This window comes from Equus quagga, chromosome 17 (assembly GCF_021613505.1).
Source record: "Equus quagga isolate Etosha38 chromosome 17, UCLA_HA_Equagga_1.0, whole genome shotgun sequence".
In the NCBI taxonomy this organism is placed as follows: Eukaryota; Metazoa; Chordata; class Mammalia; order Perissodactyla; family Equidae; genus Equus; species Equus quagga.
In genome coordinates, this window is record NC_060283.1 from 15,998,400 (window position 1) to 16,016,616 (window position 18,217).

Below are 18,217 nucleotides of genomic sequence, written 5' to 3' on the forward strand. Positions count from 1 at the left end.
CCACTACAGTGGTAGCCATGTTTGAGGATGAGGAGTTTTGATTCCATAGCCTGTTTAGAGACATCAGTGAGCTAAGTCAAATTCCATTGTGCTAGCCAAGTTAAGGTGGGGGTTGCAAAGCAGCCAGCAAAGTACAGTGCATAAGCTTCAAAATATGTTTTCCAATACAATGTCCACTTTAATCAGCATGACTAACCACCTGAAGGAATTCATTGAAACTCTTCCATCTCTGAGGGAAATGGCAACTGATTTAAACCACTCTTTTCAAAACCAGTTTCTTTAAGTGCAGATTTATTTTGTCTATTCATGCATTGCATGTAATTTATTTCTCTCTTTATATCTGAACATTTACTCTTCTCTTATTAGAGAAAATGAAGATGGAGAATGTTCCCCAACACAATGGCACTGAGGCAACAGAGTTCATTCTACTGGGATTGACCAGTCAATGAGAGCTGCAGCCCATCCTTTTCTGGGTCTTTCTCCTGATTTACCTCATCACTATGATCAGGAACTTTGGATTGATTTTATTAATCAGAATTAATCCCAGGCTGCAAACCCCCATGTACTTTTTCCTCACCCATTTAGCATGCGTGGATATTTTTTATTCTACAAACGTCTCTCCTCAGATGCTTGTTAATTTCTTATCTGAGAAGAAAACTATTTCCTACACGGGATGTTTGATCCAATGTTTTGTTTTTGTGACTCTGCTCCTTACTGAATATTACATGCTTGGTGCCATGGCCTATGACAGGTACATGGCAATCTGCAATCCCTTGCATTACAACAGCAGAATGTCCAGGCCACTTAGTATCTGCCTGGTCACTTTTCCCTGCTTCTGGGGTTCCATGGTCGGCACAATGCAGGTAATATTGACCTCGCGTTTGTCCTTTTGTGGACCCAACACTATCAATCATTTCTACTGTGCTGACCCACCCCTCTTAATGTTGACATGTTCTGACACTTACATAAAGCAAACTGCCCTGTTTGTATCTGCAGGGATTAACCTCACCGGTTCCCTACTCATCATCATCATCTCTTATGTTTTCATTTTCCTCACCATTATGAGGATTCGTTCCAGTGAAGGGCAGTGTAAAGCCTTCTCCACCTGTGGCTCTCACCTGACAGCTGTCACTATGTTCTATGGGTCCCTATTCTGCATGTATCTGAGACCAGCAAATGAGCAGTCTATTGAACAAGGGAAAATTGTGGCCGTGTTTTGCATTTTTGTCAGCCCCATGCTGAATCCATTTATCTATAGTCTGAGGAACAAGGATGTGAAAGAGGCTTTGAGAAGAGTGTTTATGAGAAACCTTAGGATAAAGGAGAAAAGTTCCATTTTGACAGTCTCCCAATGAAAAATAGAAAAAAGAATCTCAAAAACAATCAAGGGTATCTCTTGTTGGTGGTGCTTGAATGCCAATCTCTGGAATAACAATAATATGTTTTATGTATGCATAGCTTGGGATCAAGTGAGGATATAGTGGAAACAATGAATGGAAAACTTGTTTGGAAATGATGATTGATAGGAAACAAGAACAGATATCAGCTGTTTATGATTAAGCAGGGTTATGTTTTTAGTCTTATTCAAGAACTCATTTCTACTTGATTAGTTAGCAGATAAATTCTTCCTTTCACTTCCTAGGTCATCAGTATTGAGAATCACTGAGTCATCCTATCAGTAAAGAAAGTACTTTACATCATATTTCCTCAATATGAAAATGATTTACTTTCATACAATATATTACATAGTTTCCTGTAATGAAAGCTGGTTATCTTCCAAAAAGAATCTCATATCTCTAATTTCAGATGTTTGTTCTCAATACCCTTTTGGTGCATTTTTGTGTCTACTTCTCTTGAATATAAAAACATATCTGTTTCCACATGTGTGGTGATGGATTATAACTAGTCTTTGTGGGGGTGAACATGATGTGATCTACACAGAATTAGAAATATATTATGATGTACATCTGAAAGTTATATAATGTTATAATCCAATGTTATTATTATAAAACAAAAATTAAAAATAAGAAACTCAAAAGAAAATAAAAACATAAGCATTTAATTTTTTCAACAAAAACCCTGATATTTTACATTTTAATAACCCAAAAGATGTGTTTCATTAGTTTCCTTTAATAAAAACAGACACTCTTATTAATTGGAGAAAACCATTCCTGATTCATTTCTTACATACGAAGTTCATATCATTGTGTCCCTACGATATTAAAATTAGTTGTCCTGTAATTTCATGTATTACCTTTGGTTTTGTGTCTACTCACAAACTATTTAAAAATAACCACTACTCTAATATGCATAAAAATTTGGTTTCAGTGTTTTACAACTAAATAGTAGCATAAGCATATTCTAGATTGTTTGATACTATTTGAAACTGGTCTTTATTTAAGAGCATGGCATAACATTGATATGAAACATTTTACTACATCATTACCCTAATATTCAGGGAGCTTTTATTTTTCCCTCTTTAGGAAAATCTTTATACATGTAAGTCATTTTTTCTGATCAGCTATTGTATTAAGACAGATCTCCACAGTTTTATTTTTACTTCTTTTTATATTTCTTTCTTTTTGGATGCAGTGATGTGTGAAATCACCACCAGCAAACAAGTATACTAGTTTCCCTGCATACTCAAAAGCCCTAGGAGAGTTCACTTTATTGTGTTTATGTGTGAATGTAGTAGATATAAATTCAATAAAGACAATATTCATGTGTCAGATACAATTTATTGGTATTCAACATTAATTGATTTTACTTTACCTAAATTTCATAGTATACTAGTTACTATGTTGGTGATGTTTAAGTTTAAGAAGAAGATGAAAAAACCCTTTTTATTTTTTTGAGGAAGATTAACTCTGAGCTAACTGCTGCCAATCCTCCTCATTTTGCTGAGGAAGACTGGCCCTGAGCTAACATCCATGCCCATCTTCCTCTACTTTATATGTGAGACGCCTACCACAGCATGGCTTGCCAAGCGGTGCCATGTCCGCACCCGAGATCCAACCCTGCTAACCCTGAGCTGCTGAAGTGGAATGTGTGCATTTAGTCACTGTGCCACCAGGCCGGCCCCAGACAAAAACCCTTTATTTGAAGGAGATTTCCCTTGAGAAGGAAACTTCTTGAGTAAAAGAAGACTTTAGCATCTAGATCAAAACAGAGTAGATAGAGATGTTGATATTCACTTGCACTGTCCCTCCTTACTAACAAACAGTGAAGAATAGCTTTGTTTACCAGTGAAGACAGCAACCTACTCAGAAGCACAATATTTTTAAGGAGAAAAATAACAGAAGCTTGATTTAGAAGAAAGCTGGATGACCATCCTGTTCACCACTGTTGTAGAACAGGTTTTGAATCTCTGCTTTTTCCCACTTTCAAATTCCAATTCCAACATTGGTAAATAAAGATCTTTTAATTTTGTATCTTGGGATCTGGATGATATTGAAAATATGCACTTTTTTGTTTGTTTCTTGCTTATGAAAGCAGTAAATATTTGTCATGGAAAATTGTTACATGGATATAAAGAATAAGCCTTACTTTTCCTTAATCCTGGTATTTTACCAAGTTATCATAATATATATATTGTTGTACCCTTTCTTTTTCATAAAAAGCTGTACAAAATGATTTGCCCTTTCTTTAACTGAGAACTCCTTCATTTTAATGTCTGTATAACATGCTAATGCAAAAAATCTGTCATGCGATAGTCACACTCTCCTTATGGTCACAGCCCATACACCCTTCAGGGAATCTAGGTACTTACAGCCAGCATATTGCCTGTGCCTAACCAGTTATTTAAATGCAGGAAGTCCGCACTTTGCACAGTGCTGTGGTAACTGGGAGCCATGCAAAGCAAGATCACATTTCCCCAGTCTGTACAGGTTCCAGTTTACCAGTACCATGCAAAATGAGGGCTGCTTGTGTTAATATATCACTTGTTTCCCTTTTCTCAATTATAAAATAAATCTTACTACGAAAATTTTCTCCAAAATTTCTTATGCCTTCAGCACATTCTTAAATTTGGAATTGCTGAATAAAAGTGTATATTTTATACTCTTAAAAGCACAAAGTGAAAATAATTTCCAGAGAAACTGTGTATTTTTATTTTTCTAACATCAATGTATAAAAGTGTCAGTCTTTTTTGAACTCTCTTAAATATAGATACTACAAAAAGTATCAATTCATATTTTTGATTACTAAAATTTTTATTCATCAATTTTAGCATTTTTACATTTTTATTAATTTTCAGTTCATAACCTTTGAAATGTATTTATATGTTGTTGTTTAACGCTTGAAGTGATTTCTATAAACTTACCGTACCCTAATACTATCATTTTATTTGTGTGGCAATATCTTTGTCAGATTGTTAGGTGCTGCTTAATTTTAAATTATTTTATGGTCAAAATGAAGTAACTTTTCTATTTTGAATTTCTCCCTCTGCTATTAAGCTCAGAGACATTTTCTTCTGATTATTGAAATATTTAATATTCATTTTAATTCGATCAACAGAATTGTTTTCATGATTGAATGACTCACAGTTGAGGGATTATGTGTGGGCATATCACTTCTTTTGGGGGATAGCTGTTGGCAAAAAAAAAAAAAAAAAATCCAGTTAGGGATAAGATACTGTATTTAGATATCTTGGTTGAAAAATATTGCATATAGACATACTGGTATTGTGTAAAAATAAATGTTTGTGTAAAACCGTTAATAAAGAAACAACACTAATGTGCCAAAGTTGTGTGCTTCTCTTCTCATTTATAAGCCACCAACACCTCTTTGTCTTTCTAGTAAAACAATTAACTCATCTATAAACTTTCATCCCTAAACAGTGCTCTCTATGGCCTCCACGTCACACAGCTCCTTGCTGGATCTGGGAACCAAGCTATAACAATATGATTATTGCTAAAATATCATTCCATATTTTTCAAATAATTTACTATGGCTATGTATTGTGTGTAGGTAAATTTGATATTTTTATACTTGTGTATATACTTCATAAATTGAACTATTGTGTGCATAATTTCTAGGTTGAAAATAGTGGATAGCTAGAAGCATCTGATTTGCATTCTCCTAAGATAAATTCAAAAGGGAAAAATAATGAAGATGGAATTTCTCTGGTAGAAATTGAAATATTTAAAATCTACATTAATTATAAGAATTTGGCTTAAAATACATATATAGCTGGGCCAAAGAAAACAACAGAAATTGATGCATTTAGTGTACAATGAAGATGATATCACAAAGTAATGAAAAGTAAAGGGCTACTTAATAAGTAATAGAAGGAAATGGGTTGAATTGTGAGGGAAAACGTAATATACAGCACTACAACATACAACAAAATTGTATCTAGAATAACTCAAGATATCCCTATAGTATATGGACATGAAAAATCAATAACATAATATACATGCTTGTTTATTTAATTTTAATATGGACAAAAGCCACAAAACAAAACAAAAAGAGAGAATAATTTTCCAAATAAAAATGTAAATCTTCTTCATGTGAAGAATTATCAGAAACAACATGAACAGCAATCATCAAGCTTGTGTGTATCCTTCCTTAGATACATATTTCAATTCTTTTTCTGTTCAAATTAAAATAGAAACCTTTTCCTTCCTAAGAATTTCAGTTGAGACAACAAAGAAGCAAATAATCTTAAATGATATTTCTTAATGTTTACAAAAGTACAGTGTAATGGTTACTTTCAAATGCTCTTTATCATAAGTGTAAATGGTTCATGCTTTCTGGAAAAAAATTTACTGTTAGAAAAATTTAGCAAGGGCTTTAAAAAATATTCAAAGCACTTAAGTCAGCAATTCCATGTTTAGGAATCTATCCCAGAGAAATGACCAGAATGATACGTACATAGAGATTTGAGTCAATCATAACAACGATAGGATACATCGATATGATGGAATGATGGTCTGCAAGATAAAGTAAGCAGAAAAAAATAAACCAAATGCAAAGAGTAACTCTCTTTTAATAGGAGATTGCAAGTAAATTTTACTTTTATTTCAAAATTGAAACTGTATTTAATTCCAAAAGTTAAAAATCTTTCAGTGTTTTTCAACTTGTTTTTCTACAATTGATAACGTAATATGTTTGTAATTAAATTCAAGTATGATTTAATTTCATGTATTATACTACATTAAAAATAACGTTCACTAAAAATTTTTAGTCTATATGAAAATACAAAGATTATACTCCCAAGTGAAAAATCAATGTTTATACTTGAATATGGCAAATGATTCCAATTTTGCTTTAGGAATTATAAGAATATAAATGTTTACCAATTTATTCAGGAAAAATATAAAAAAATTCAAACAGAAGTTTCTGTTGGTTTAGGACATATCACTGATAAATGTTACTTATCAGAACTGTCTATATTTTTAGTTGTTTATAGTGAACATGTTGTATAGAATCAGCCTTACTCAATCAACTGAGACTTAAGAATGGAGTCTAATTTTCTAAAACTGCAGGTCATCTAAGCGACTTTCTGGAACATGATATGAATGCGTTAGAGTAAATATAGCAGTTGCTTTCATATGAACATTTATTGTTGTGTTAAATGTTAAAATCAAAGTGCTCAATGTTAGTTCACCAAACATTTAAGACAGTTTAAAGAAAGTTGACTAATAATGCATCAAGTAGTGTGGATGAATTATGTATCTCTTTATATAACATTCTTTACTGATGATTTTCTCAACAGAACTTTTGAGAACTACCAGAACAGACTTCTCTGGAGAATAACGAATTGAGTGTTCTCCTCCAGAAAGATATGTAAGCACCTACTTATTGGTATACTGTTTCAGGGCATACTTGGGCCCCCAGAAGCCTCTTGATAGACTCTATTAACTCAATAAATTAGACCTAAGTCAGTGCTACTACATAAAAAATATATCTAGAATCCTTTATACTACACTGTGATTGAATTGGATCTATATTCCTGGAAACTCATAAGCAGACATTGAGGGTTTATTTTCAAAATTGAGGAGCATGACCAGTATTTACAAATGGACAAAAAATTTTCAGGATGTGTATGATTTGAGTTGGGGAAACATTTACAGAAAATTTAACCTATGTGTGATTTATATATTTAAAATTTCCCTAAGGCGATTCTAGCAATTAGTCAGGCACCAGAGCCATTGTTCTATACCACACAGTAAAGAAGAAATAATTTCATAAGTTAAAAAAAGTGCAAAAATAACTATCCTATTTTGAACCTCTCTTTGGCACTGTAGACCATATAATTCAGAAAAGATGGATTTCCAGTGTTCCTGTTAGAATTAAATGTAATGTTTACCCTCAAGTAAGTAAAGATATTAAAGTATCATATGGAATTATTGGATACTGCCCAATTTATTTTTAGAGGTTCTCTGCTAAAGAAAATATTTCTTGATTACAACATTTCAGTGTGTATTAAAACAAGCTGTCTTGAAGATATTAATTTTGAGGAGAATTTAGCTAATGTCATTGACAGCTCATGAAGATAAATAAATCATGACTACAGAGTAGTAGGTTTGTCCTGTGAAGGGAGTCACTTTGACATCACAGACACTTAGTAATTACAAATGAACAGATGCTTAAACTGCAATTTTATGAAAGAGATTTCCCTTAATCATTTACTGCATGACCTGGATCACATCCTTGTTCCTTAGGCTGTAGATCCATGGGTTTAGCATCGGGTTCAAAAAAGCATAAAACACTGTAACTATTTTGGACTCCTCTACAGACTTCTCAGATGGTGACTGTTGTCAGATGGGAACCACAAGTAGAAAAGTCTTTGTTTCTGCCTTCAGCTGAATGGATTCTCAGGATGGATGCAATGATGAAAACGTAGGACAGACGAATGATGAAGAGGGAGCTTAAGAGAGTAAAGCCAGCAACTATAAACATTGCCATCTTTTTGACATAAGTGTCAGAGCAGGCCGACATTAAAAGAGAAGGGTCAGTACAGTAGAAACGATTGATTTCAAGGGAGCCACAGAAAGATAAGTGAAAAGTCAGCAGTGTCTGAGAGAGTCCATTGAGGAAACCAAAAGTGTAAGGGACTGTGACTAGACACACACAAATGTTCTTGGACATTCTGGTACTGCAATGTAAAGGGCTGCAAATGGTTACATAGCGATCCAATGCCATCGAAGCAAGGATATAAAACTCAGTGATAACCAAGGCAATGAAGAGAAGACACTGCGTGAAGCATCCAGCATAAGAGATGGTCTTCTGGTCTGAGAGGAAATTGTACAGCATGTTTGGAGTAATGTTGGAGGAATAACAAATGTCTACAAAGAAGAGGTGGCTAAGGAAGAAATACATGGGAGTTTGGAGGTGGGAATTAATCTTGATCAGCACAATCATGCACAGATTCCCTGCCAGCATGATTAGGTAGATCACCAGAAACACCACAAACAGGACTTTCTCTAGCATTGGATCATCTGTGAGTCCCAGGAGAATGAATTCCATCACTACAGTGTGGTTTTGAGAAGACATTTTCTTATCCCTTGAAAATTAAAAGTGACAAAGTAAGGAATTCTTTCCGTTCCAGATTCTGCTTTTATTATTTTATTCCAACGGTTTTATCACTTATACATTGATCTATTCATGTATGAGGAAATTGCTATTCTCCTATCAACAAACACATCAGGATGTCTATGTAAATATATTCACCCCATATCTCTGTTGTTTCTCTCTATATATATCTCTCAAATGTGCACACACACTCTCTCCTCATATATTTATAACTATGTATTTATATATAATTTTATTTATATTAATTAATTTAAAGTATACAATAATATTGCATATTATGTGTATACATATTCACACGTTTATACTGTCTTATTAGGAAGCTTCATATTTGATATTTTGTTCAAAAGTTTTGGGAAAAAAAGCCAAAACAGTGCAAGTCTCATATGAAAAGCAGCAAGTCGTCGGCATCATTCAAATGGACAAGTGAAGGAAGTTGGGTTTCTAGGGTCCCTTCAGCTGTGATATCCTATTGTTTCAGGTATAAAATAAAAGATAAATGTTCTGTACAGTATTTTCACTGGAAACCCATAGTAGCCTGACTTAATTTCATAAAGAGGTCATTGGATTAGTGAAATTTAGCTCTTAATATATGGCTCAGAAGGTACAGAATGAAAAATTGTTCTCTCTGGTTTGTAAATTTCCCCACTCATTTTTTCATGCAAACTTCAAAGTTCAATATTTTTCCATTCTAGGGCTACAGCAGTGAACAAATTCCCCATCCTCATGGAGCATGGTAGGAGGAGGAACGGATACTAAACACATAGGTAAAGATGTATAATATAATGTCAGTTAGAAGCAAGTATTAGGAAGAAAGTAAAGCTAGGATGCTTTAGAGGCAATTTTCCCCAACATTTAGGGCATACTAATCTACACACAAAAGAACAAAACATATTTTTGTGAAGAAATGTAGAAAATGACCTACATGTAAAAGCTGACTTACCATACTTTATAAAAACACAGTGGGGGGCTCGCCTGGTGGGGCAGTGGGTAAGTTCACACATTCTGTTTCTGCGGCTTGGGGTTTGCTGGTTTGGATCCCTGGTGTGGGCCTACACACAGCTTGTCAAGCCATGCTGTGGCAGGCGTCCCACATATAAAGTAGAGGAAGATGGGCACGGATGTTAGCTCAGGGCCAGTCTTCCTCAGCAAAAAGAGGAGGATTGGAAGCAGATGTTAGCTCAGGGCTAATCTTCCTCAAAAAGTGAATAAATAAAAACACAGTGGGAAGATTTATAATGTGTTTAAGTATATTCTCTGGAGTATTTTTTAAATAATTCTAAAAAAATAAACAATTAAATACTCCTTGCTCCTCAGGGGCATAAACTTAATTTGATGCTTTGGGAACTAGATTCTCCTTTGAGGCCAATGTCCCTACCTAACTTCTCTATAAACAGCTTGGTACTGTTTATGAGATCTTCAGCACATATAAAGAATTTAACCATCAGTTTTAACACCATGGAAGGAGGAAAATATGTGTATATAAGTTTTATAATTTTAATATAGTAAAGAGCAATTGAAATTCCAATCAGAAAGCTTACATTTTTCTCTATAACCACTGAAATGAAGTCATCTAATGAAAGTGAGGAGTAAGAAGGTACAATAGATGAGAGATTTGAGGAGCAGAAAGACTAGGAAAGCCATAGACTAGGAAAAATGATGCTCACATTCCATAATTCTGACAAGGACTTGTATTCAGAATACATGAAGATTCTCAACAATAAACTGGTCAAAATATAACCATCCTAACTAAAAAAAAAAGTATAAGAGGTGAACAGAAAGTTCATAAAATAAGTGAATAGTCAATAACCACATGAAAAGAATGTCAACATCTATAATTGTCAAGAAAATGGAAATTATAACTACAACAAAGATAATGCTTTATATTCACATTAATGGTGATAATTGCAAAGATTAACAAGAAAAATATAGATAATGACAATGTGAAGTAATTGTAACTTTCATAATATATCACTTGATGGGGTATAAAATAATTCAACTACTTTGGAAAACTGGTTGTTCCTTATAAAATTTCTTATAAAGTTAAGAGCCTTATAAAACTATGGCACAGCAAGTATTACATATTTATCCAAGAGAAAAGAAGACCTACATCCATAAAGAAACTCAAATATATAGCAGCAGATGCATATATAAACAAATTGTGATAGACCCAGATAATGGAATACGAGTCAGTGATAAAATTGAACAAACTACTAACACAACTTAAATGAATCTCAAAAACATCATATACAGAGAGCGAGATTAACTTCCTGAAGGGCAGAGTGATGATCTCCCCAAACCAGTTCCTCCATAAAAGCAACAAGAACACTGGCAAAAGTTGTCACAATCAACTCTTGAGAACTCTGGATATTTACCAAAGGCTTGCAACAATTCTAGGAAAATTGATTCCATTTATTCAAGTAAAAAAGCCAGAATCTTGTTAAAGAGTGAGCTTTGTGGCATTTTTGTATGCCTTATTCCTACCTCTCCCTCCACCTACATAGTCCCCTTTAAAACTAGAATTATGATTGCATGGCTGTGCATATTAGTCAAAGTGTATTAGAATTTCTACATTTTATTGTAAGTAAATTTTCTTTATAAATTTGGATTAAAGGTAAGTTTTACTTTCCTCAGAGCCAACTTGATCAAATTATTCACTAGATGTTTGATAATAAGGTGCTAATAAAAAATGACAACAGAGGTACGATGATATCAGGCCTCTTCCCATACTTAAATTAAAGCAGGTCAAAAGCAAAGCATTGGAACCTAATTCTTCAAACCGTTTCTTCACCTCCAAAATTTTTAACAATTACATCAATGGTGGAATCCAGACAGAAAGCTGATTAATCTCTTCTCCTTTTTTTGTTTCCACTATCAAGGAAGCTTGGACAAAAAAAAAAAAGATGAAGAAGAAAATGAATGCTCAAAGCAGCAGAAGGAGGAGAAGTAGTTGGATGAAGAGATTTAAGTAGTAAATAGGAGTGGACAAGGGAATACTTGCAAGTTTTCTCAGTGAGTCTTCATGAGTCTGTTCTTGGTGAATATTACATGCACGGTGCCATGGCCTATGAACGGTACGTGGAAATCTGCAATCCCTTGCATTACAACAGCAAAATGTCCAGGCCACATTGCATCTGCCTGGTCTCTTTCCTCTATTTCTGAGGTTCTACAGTGGGCACAATGCAGGTAATATTGACCTCTCACTTGTCCTTTTATGGACCCAACACCGACAATCATTTCTACTGTTCTTGCCTATCTCTCTAAATGTTGATAATTTATGACACTTTCATGAAGCAAACTGCCCTCTTTGTATCTACAAAGATTCAACTCAAAAGTTCCCTACTTATCATTCTCATCTGCTACATTTTCATTTACATCACACTTATGAAGACATATTGCAGTGAATGGCAATACAAAGACTTCACCTGTAGCCCCCCCGATAGCCTTCATTGTGTTTTGTGCTGCATGTAAATGAGACCAGCAAATGAGCAGACTGTTGAACAAGGAAAATTGTGCACATGTTTTGTATTTTTGTGAGTTCCACCCTGAATCCATTTATCTACAGCCTGGGGAACAACGATGTGAAACAGGCTTTGAGAAGAGTGCTTATGAGAAACCTTAGTTCAATGGAAAAAAGTTCTATTTTGACAGTCTCCCAATGATAAAAAACATAAAAGCCTCATAAACAATAAAAAGTATCCCTTGTTGGTGTTACATGAATGCAATTCTTTGGGATAACAATATTTTTTTACATATGTGCGTAACTAGGGATTAATTGAGAGTCTAATGAAAAAATGAATGGAAAAGCTGTGTAGAAATGATGGTTGATAGGAAATACAACAGAAGATAGCTGTTTATCATTATGCAATGTCATGTTTTTAGTCCTACTCAAGAACTCATTTCCACTTGATTAATTAGAAGATGTTCTTCCTTTCACTTCCTAGGTCATCAATATTGAGCATTGCTTAGCTACTCTTACCAGCAAAGTGAAGTGCTTTAAAATATATTTCCTCAATATGAAAATGATTTACTTTAATTCAATATATTACATAGTTTCCTTTAATGAAAAAGAAACTCACATCTCTAATTTCAAAGATTTTCTCACTGCACATTGGTGTATATTTTATTCTACTTCTCTTGACTATAAAAGCATATGTGCTCTTTTTTCAAGAAAGAACTTAATACTTTACATGTTTTAATTACTCTATGACTTGTTTCATTAGCTTCCTTTAATCAAAACATTATCTCTTCTTAATAGAGAATACTCACTTCTGGTTTAGTATACTCTTTTGTTACAGAAGAGTTTTATATCATTTTCCCTACTACATAATTAATGATTGTTATATACTTTACATATTACCTTTCAGTTCTTGTCTGCCCACAAACAATTTTACATAACAGCTCCTCAAGTATGCATGAATATTAGGTTTCAGTGTTTTAAAACTGAATAGTATTATAAGAATATTCCAAATTGGTTAACACTCTTTGAAATTGGCTTCTTTTTAATTGCACAATATAATTTAATGTTGATATTTTAGTATTTCACTTCCTTTTAATAGTCAGTTTTTACTTTTATCTTTCTTTGGGAAGGAACAAAAAGACTAATACTGTGGGGCTGGCCCCGTAGCCGAGTGGTTAAGTTCGCGCGCTCCGCTTCAGGCAGCCCAGTGTTTCGTTGGTTCGAATCCTGGGCGCGGACATGGCACTGCTCATCAGACCACGCTGAGGCAGCGTGCCACATGCCACAACTAGAAGAACCCACAACGAAGAATATACAATTATGTACCGGGGGGCTTTGGGGAGAAAAAGGAAATAATAAAATCTTTAAAAAAAAAAAAAAGACTAATACTGTATGATATCACTTTTATGTGGACTCTAAAAAGCTGAACTTGATGAATCAGATTATAGAATGATGATATGTAGGGGCTAGGAAAATGGGGAAATGTTCATCAAAGGGTATAAATTTCCAATTATAATATGAATAATTTCTGCAGGTCTAATTTACCACGTGGTGATTATAGTTAAAATACTTTTGTGCTCTAACAAGTGATAAGCGAGTGGATCTTAAATAAGTTGGCGACTTCTAAGAGAATGAAAAACTGTTATTATGTGAGATGATAGATTTGTTAACTAACGTTATTGTGATAATCATTTCACAATATATAGATGTATGAAATCATCATGTTGTACACCTTAAAGCTACACAATCCTATATGTCAATTATATCTCAATGAACCTTGAAAAAAAACTAGTCAATATAATTTCAAGGTTAAAATCATAAGTCTGTGTTCTCTTACAATAAAAATAAACTACAAATACGTAACAGTGAAATAAGTTTTTAAAGGTCAAATATAAGGTAATGAAGGACTCTCTGCTAAACAACCCAGAAGTTAAGAAGTCATTAGGAAAATAGAAAAATATTGCAGACTGAATGAGAAAAAATAGAAAAATTAGTGGCTTTCAGCTTAAGCAGTGTTTTGGTGAAATGTATAAACATATATGAGAAAATAAATAATACTGAAATCATTAATCCAAATATTCATTTGAAAATGAGAAGACAAGGGGCCGGCCCCATGGTGCAGTGGTTAAGATTGCTCATTCTACTTCGACAGCCCAGGGTTCACCAGTTTGGATCCTGGGTGCTGACATGGCACCGCTTGGCAAGCCATGCTGTGGTAGGCATCCCACATATAAGGTAGAGGAAGATGGGCACAGATGTTAGCTCAGGGCCAGTCTTCCTCAGCAAAAAGAGGAGGATTGGCAGGAGATGTTAGCTCAGGGCTAATCTTCCTCAAATAAATAAATAAATAAATAAATAAATAAATAAATAAAATGAGAAGACAAGATAAAAGATAATTCCAAGTAAATTCTAAATTTTGGAGAACAGAAAGCATTCATTCTTTTCCTAGACCTGAGTTTGTGGATCGAGGCTTGCAAGTCATAGGTAAGAAGTAGATCCCCATAGATCAGAGGCCACAAACTGGACCCACAAACTAAGTCTAGGAAAAGAAAGATCATTCTATTCCTCTCTCTTCCTGTTCTCATATTGACCAGTACACGTGGACATTCACAAGAAACAGGAAACCACTATCATGACCCATAGTTTCTAGCTTTACTTAGTAAGTCAAAAGAGAAGTACAGAAGGACATTTCTTAAAAAGTTCTATCCCCTAAAGATAGATAGTAAGAAGAATGGAATAAATTCAAGGAACTGAGGTGAGAGCATGTTTATTCTGTTTACCATTATAAACAAGAGCACACTGGGGTTCCAGGGCATATGCGTTGGGAATTTTCACTTAGAGCAGTGCTCCTCAAAATCTAATGTGTTCACAAATCACCTAGAATTTGGTTAAAACAGAGACTTGAATATAGTAGATGTGAAGTGCAGAACGTGGTTCTACATTTCTAACAACCTCCAAGGTAACACTTTTCCTGCCAGTCCATGGATCACACATTGAGTAACAAGGGCCTAGACTAATAAATTCAGTTCATTTCTTCCAAGACTCAAGATTTTCAGCTGAGATATTTGAGACATATCCAGAGAGAACACCGAAACTCATCATGAAAATGCAAAGACATCTGAGCTAAAGATTTACAATTAGGATTTTTTGGAAATTGGAGGCGGTGCCATCTTATCGACCATATTTCATCTGAGGACATTCTTCAAGGCCTGCTTTACATCTCTGTTCCACAGACTGTAGATGAACGGCTTAAGCACTGGGCTTACAAAAGTGTAGAAGACAGCTATTATTTTGGATTCCTCAATAGTCTTATATGTTGGTGATCTTACATACATGCAGAAGAGTGTTCCATAAAATAGTGTAACAGCCAATATGTGGGAACGACAGGTAGAGAATGCCTTGTGCCTTCCATCTGCTGATTTGATTCGGAGGACAGCAGCAAAAATGAAGGCATAAGATACCAGGATGATGGTGAGGGAGTTGGAGAGGTTGAAGCCAGCTGATATGAGCATGGCATGCTCTTTGAAATAAGTATCAGAGCAAGAAAGCTTGATGAGTGGCAGGTCAGCACAATAGAAGTGGTTGATGACATTGGATCTGCAGAAGGTCAAGCGGAAGGTCAGGATGGCCTGGAACAGCCCATCTGAGAAGCCATAGACATAAGGAAATGTGGCCCAGCAGATGCAGACACGCCGGGACATTTTCACACTATAGCACAGAGGGTTGCATATGGCCACGTAGCGGTCATAGACCATTGCTGACAGCATGTAAAACTCAGTGAGGAGAAGTGCGATGAAAATATAACACCGTATAAAGCAGCCAGCAAAGGTGATGGTCTTCTTCTCTGATAAGAAATTAGTCAACATCTGTGGTGTTGCATTTGAGATGTAGCACAAGTCTACAAAGGCTAAATTAGCGAGGAAGCAGTACATGGGCGTGTAAAGACAAGAGTCCTGTCTGATTAACACCATCGTCCTCAGGTTGCCTAAGAGGGTGACAAGGTACACAACCAGAAACAGCACAAAGAAGGGAGCCTGGAGTTCCGGACTATCCGTGAGCCCCAGGAGAATGAATTCTGTTACTGTACTGTCATTTTTGATGGACATTTTCTGAGAGCCTGTGCCTGCACTTGAAATAAATGAAAATAAAGCAGACATGAAGGTACAAATAACATTACTGACTATTGAAATGATTTTTCTTCCTCGTCATTCAGATGAAAACTATCATAACCCCAACTTTGTACCTTTACTAAGCCATTACATTGAATTGTTTTTATACATCTGTCTCTATGCCTACAGTTTTACCTCTAGCTGTACCTATACATAACCATACTTATACCTATTACCATATCCATATATACAACTATGGTACATATTCTCTTTTGCCTCTCAACTCTACTCAGTCTGTAATGCCTAGTTTAAAGGCCAGTTCTTTGTGAAACATCTCACTTCACTCCCATCATTCATGAGGTTGAATTAATCCCTTTCTGCTTTTTGCTTTAGTGCACTCTATAAACCTCTAATTTATTCACAAGCACATTACATCACCATAGTGAATCTACTTTCTACTCATATGTTAGTTCTTCAGGGTCAGGCACAAAGTCCAGTTCATCATTATGTTGTGACTTCTAAGCATATATTTATATACTGATTTTAAAAAAGAAAAGAAAAAGTAGCGTAAGCATGAAAGATTAATTACTTGCAATGTTTTACTCATATCTGTGTCTCCACAGAGCTTTTCATGACATAATATCCTTAGGAGAATTAGTGCTTTGGAACTTCAGTGTACAAAGCAGTTGCTTGGGAAGCTTGTTAATCAAGAAAATTCACAGATCGTTTGTTTCAGAAAGTTTTATGTGGGATTCTGGGAACTTCATATTCAACAAGTACCCAGAAAATTTCAATGCAGATGTTCCCAGAATCACACTTTAAAAAGGCACAGTCACAGTAGTCCCATAAACATGTCAAATAAATGAACAAATGCATATTAAATCAAATAAAATCTTACACAGTTTTTGAGGACGATCTATGGCAATGATGTAATGTGTTGATAAAGAAAAGAAATAAATTTTGCATAGTCTGTATTTGTTATTAATCACAACTTGTGTCTATTAGAGCTATTCCAATCCCTATGGCTTTTCATCCCCTTCATTTCAGAGCTAGAGCTGAATCCCCTCTTCTTTGTCTTGAGATGCTTTTATTTTTTTCTCTCACACTTCACTTTCTCTCACACTTCATTTTTTTTAAAACCTCCACAATTCTTGTCTCATTTCAATAATGTGTCACTAGAACTTACTTTAGTATAAATTTTAGAAAGACAGTGACAAACACTCTTGGCACCTATATCTTCTTTGCCCAGAATTGTAAGTTCTTAATGAATAATGGTTGAATACACACTAATAATAGCTATTGATGACATACAATGATCTCTAACCGTGAATCACCACTTTTTCCCATTTGTAAGTAGGATTAACAATATTAGTTCTGCCCCCCTCTCAAGTCAGGCTGACATCAAACTAGATATTCATAAACAAGTGTTTACTGATGCTCAGTGTATCATGTGATTAGGCACTACAGATGCAGAAAGGAACAAAACCTTCAAACCCCCTGCCTTTCTGGCATTCACATTGTAGTGGACAGATTCAGCTAGTAATGTAAGTAGGTAAATGGTATTTCAAATGGCACTATTATAGAGAAAAATAAAGAAGATGGAGTTTGGAGGAAAGGGTGTTCAAATTTTAAATAGTAACATCAAGGAAGAACTCACGAAGAGGTGAATTTTTAGCAACAAATTGAAGGAGGATGAGAACAAGCAATAAGCCTGTTTTAAGAAGGATGCTCTAGGAAGTATAAAGATCAGATGCAGAAACGTCATATGTGATCTTTCTGTGGAAGTGGTAGTGATACACGTGTGTAAAGAGTTCATGCAGAGAAGTGCAGAAAATCCAACTGAGATATTCCCTAAAATATGAATGTTTCACTTGATTGAAAGTCTGTTTCATCTCTACCTAAGACTTTCCTTCCAAGAATATCAGTGTCCTTCCCTGGAGAAGAGGAGTCAGGGGTTAGGTGCAGTCCTTTCAAGAAGTGTGTAGCAGGAAGTACTCCGCAACCAGGATATTTATTTATATGACAGCAGCAAAGTGACTTAGGACATATTTTCATGTTCTTCTATACCTCGAAAACCCCACGGAGAGAATTGGTAATGCTTACCACAACTGAG

The 18,217-nt window shown here is 34.9% G+C and overlaps 3 protein-coding genes and 1 pseudogene across 3 annotated transcripts; 2 read left to right on the forward strand and 2 right to left on the reverse strand.

The window, feature by feature from the left end:
* The first annotated feature begins 377 nt into the window (after positions 1-377).
* Positions 378-1,355, forward strand: LOC124229102 (olfactory receptor 1030-like). Its single transcript, XM_046644210.1, is given in 1 exon segment — positions 378-1,355. A coding segment is annotated over 1 exon segment (978 nt).
* Positions 1,356-7,746: 6,391 nt separating this feature from the next.
* LOC124229103 (olfactory receptor 5M1-like) lies at positions 7,747-8,472 on the reverse strand. The gene has a single exon (XM_046644211.1). The coding sequence runs from the start codon at positions 8,470-8,472 to the stop codon at positions 7,747-7,749; it is 726 nt and encodes a 241-aa protein (XP_046500167.1).
* A 796-nt stretch (positions 8,473-9,268) lies between these two features.
* LOC124229104 (olfactory receptor 1030-like) lies at positions 9,269-12,197 on the forward strand (annotated as a pseudogene).
* A 2,983-nt stretch (positions 12,198-15,180) lies between these two features.
* On the reverse strand, positions 15,181-16,101 carry LOC124228420 (olfactory receptor 5M11-like). The gene has a single exon (XM_046642910.1). It carries the CDS (start codon positions 16,099-16,101, stop codon positions 15,181-15,183), a length of 921 nt encoding a protein of 306 aa, XP_046498866.1.
* Positions 16,102-18,217: the final 2,116 nt, after the last annotated feature.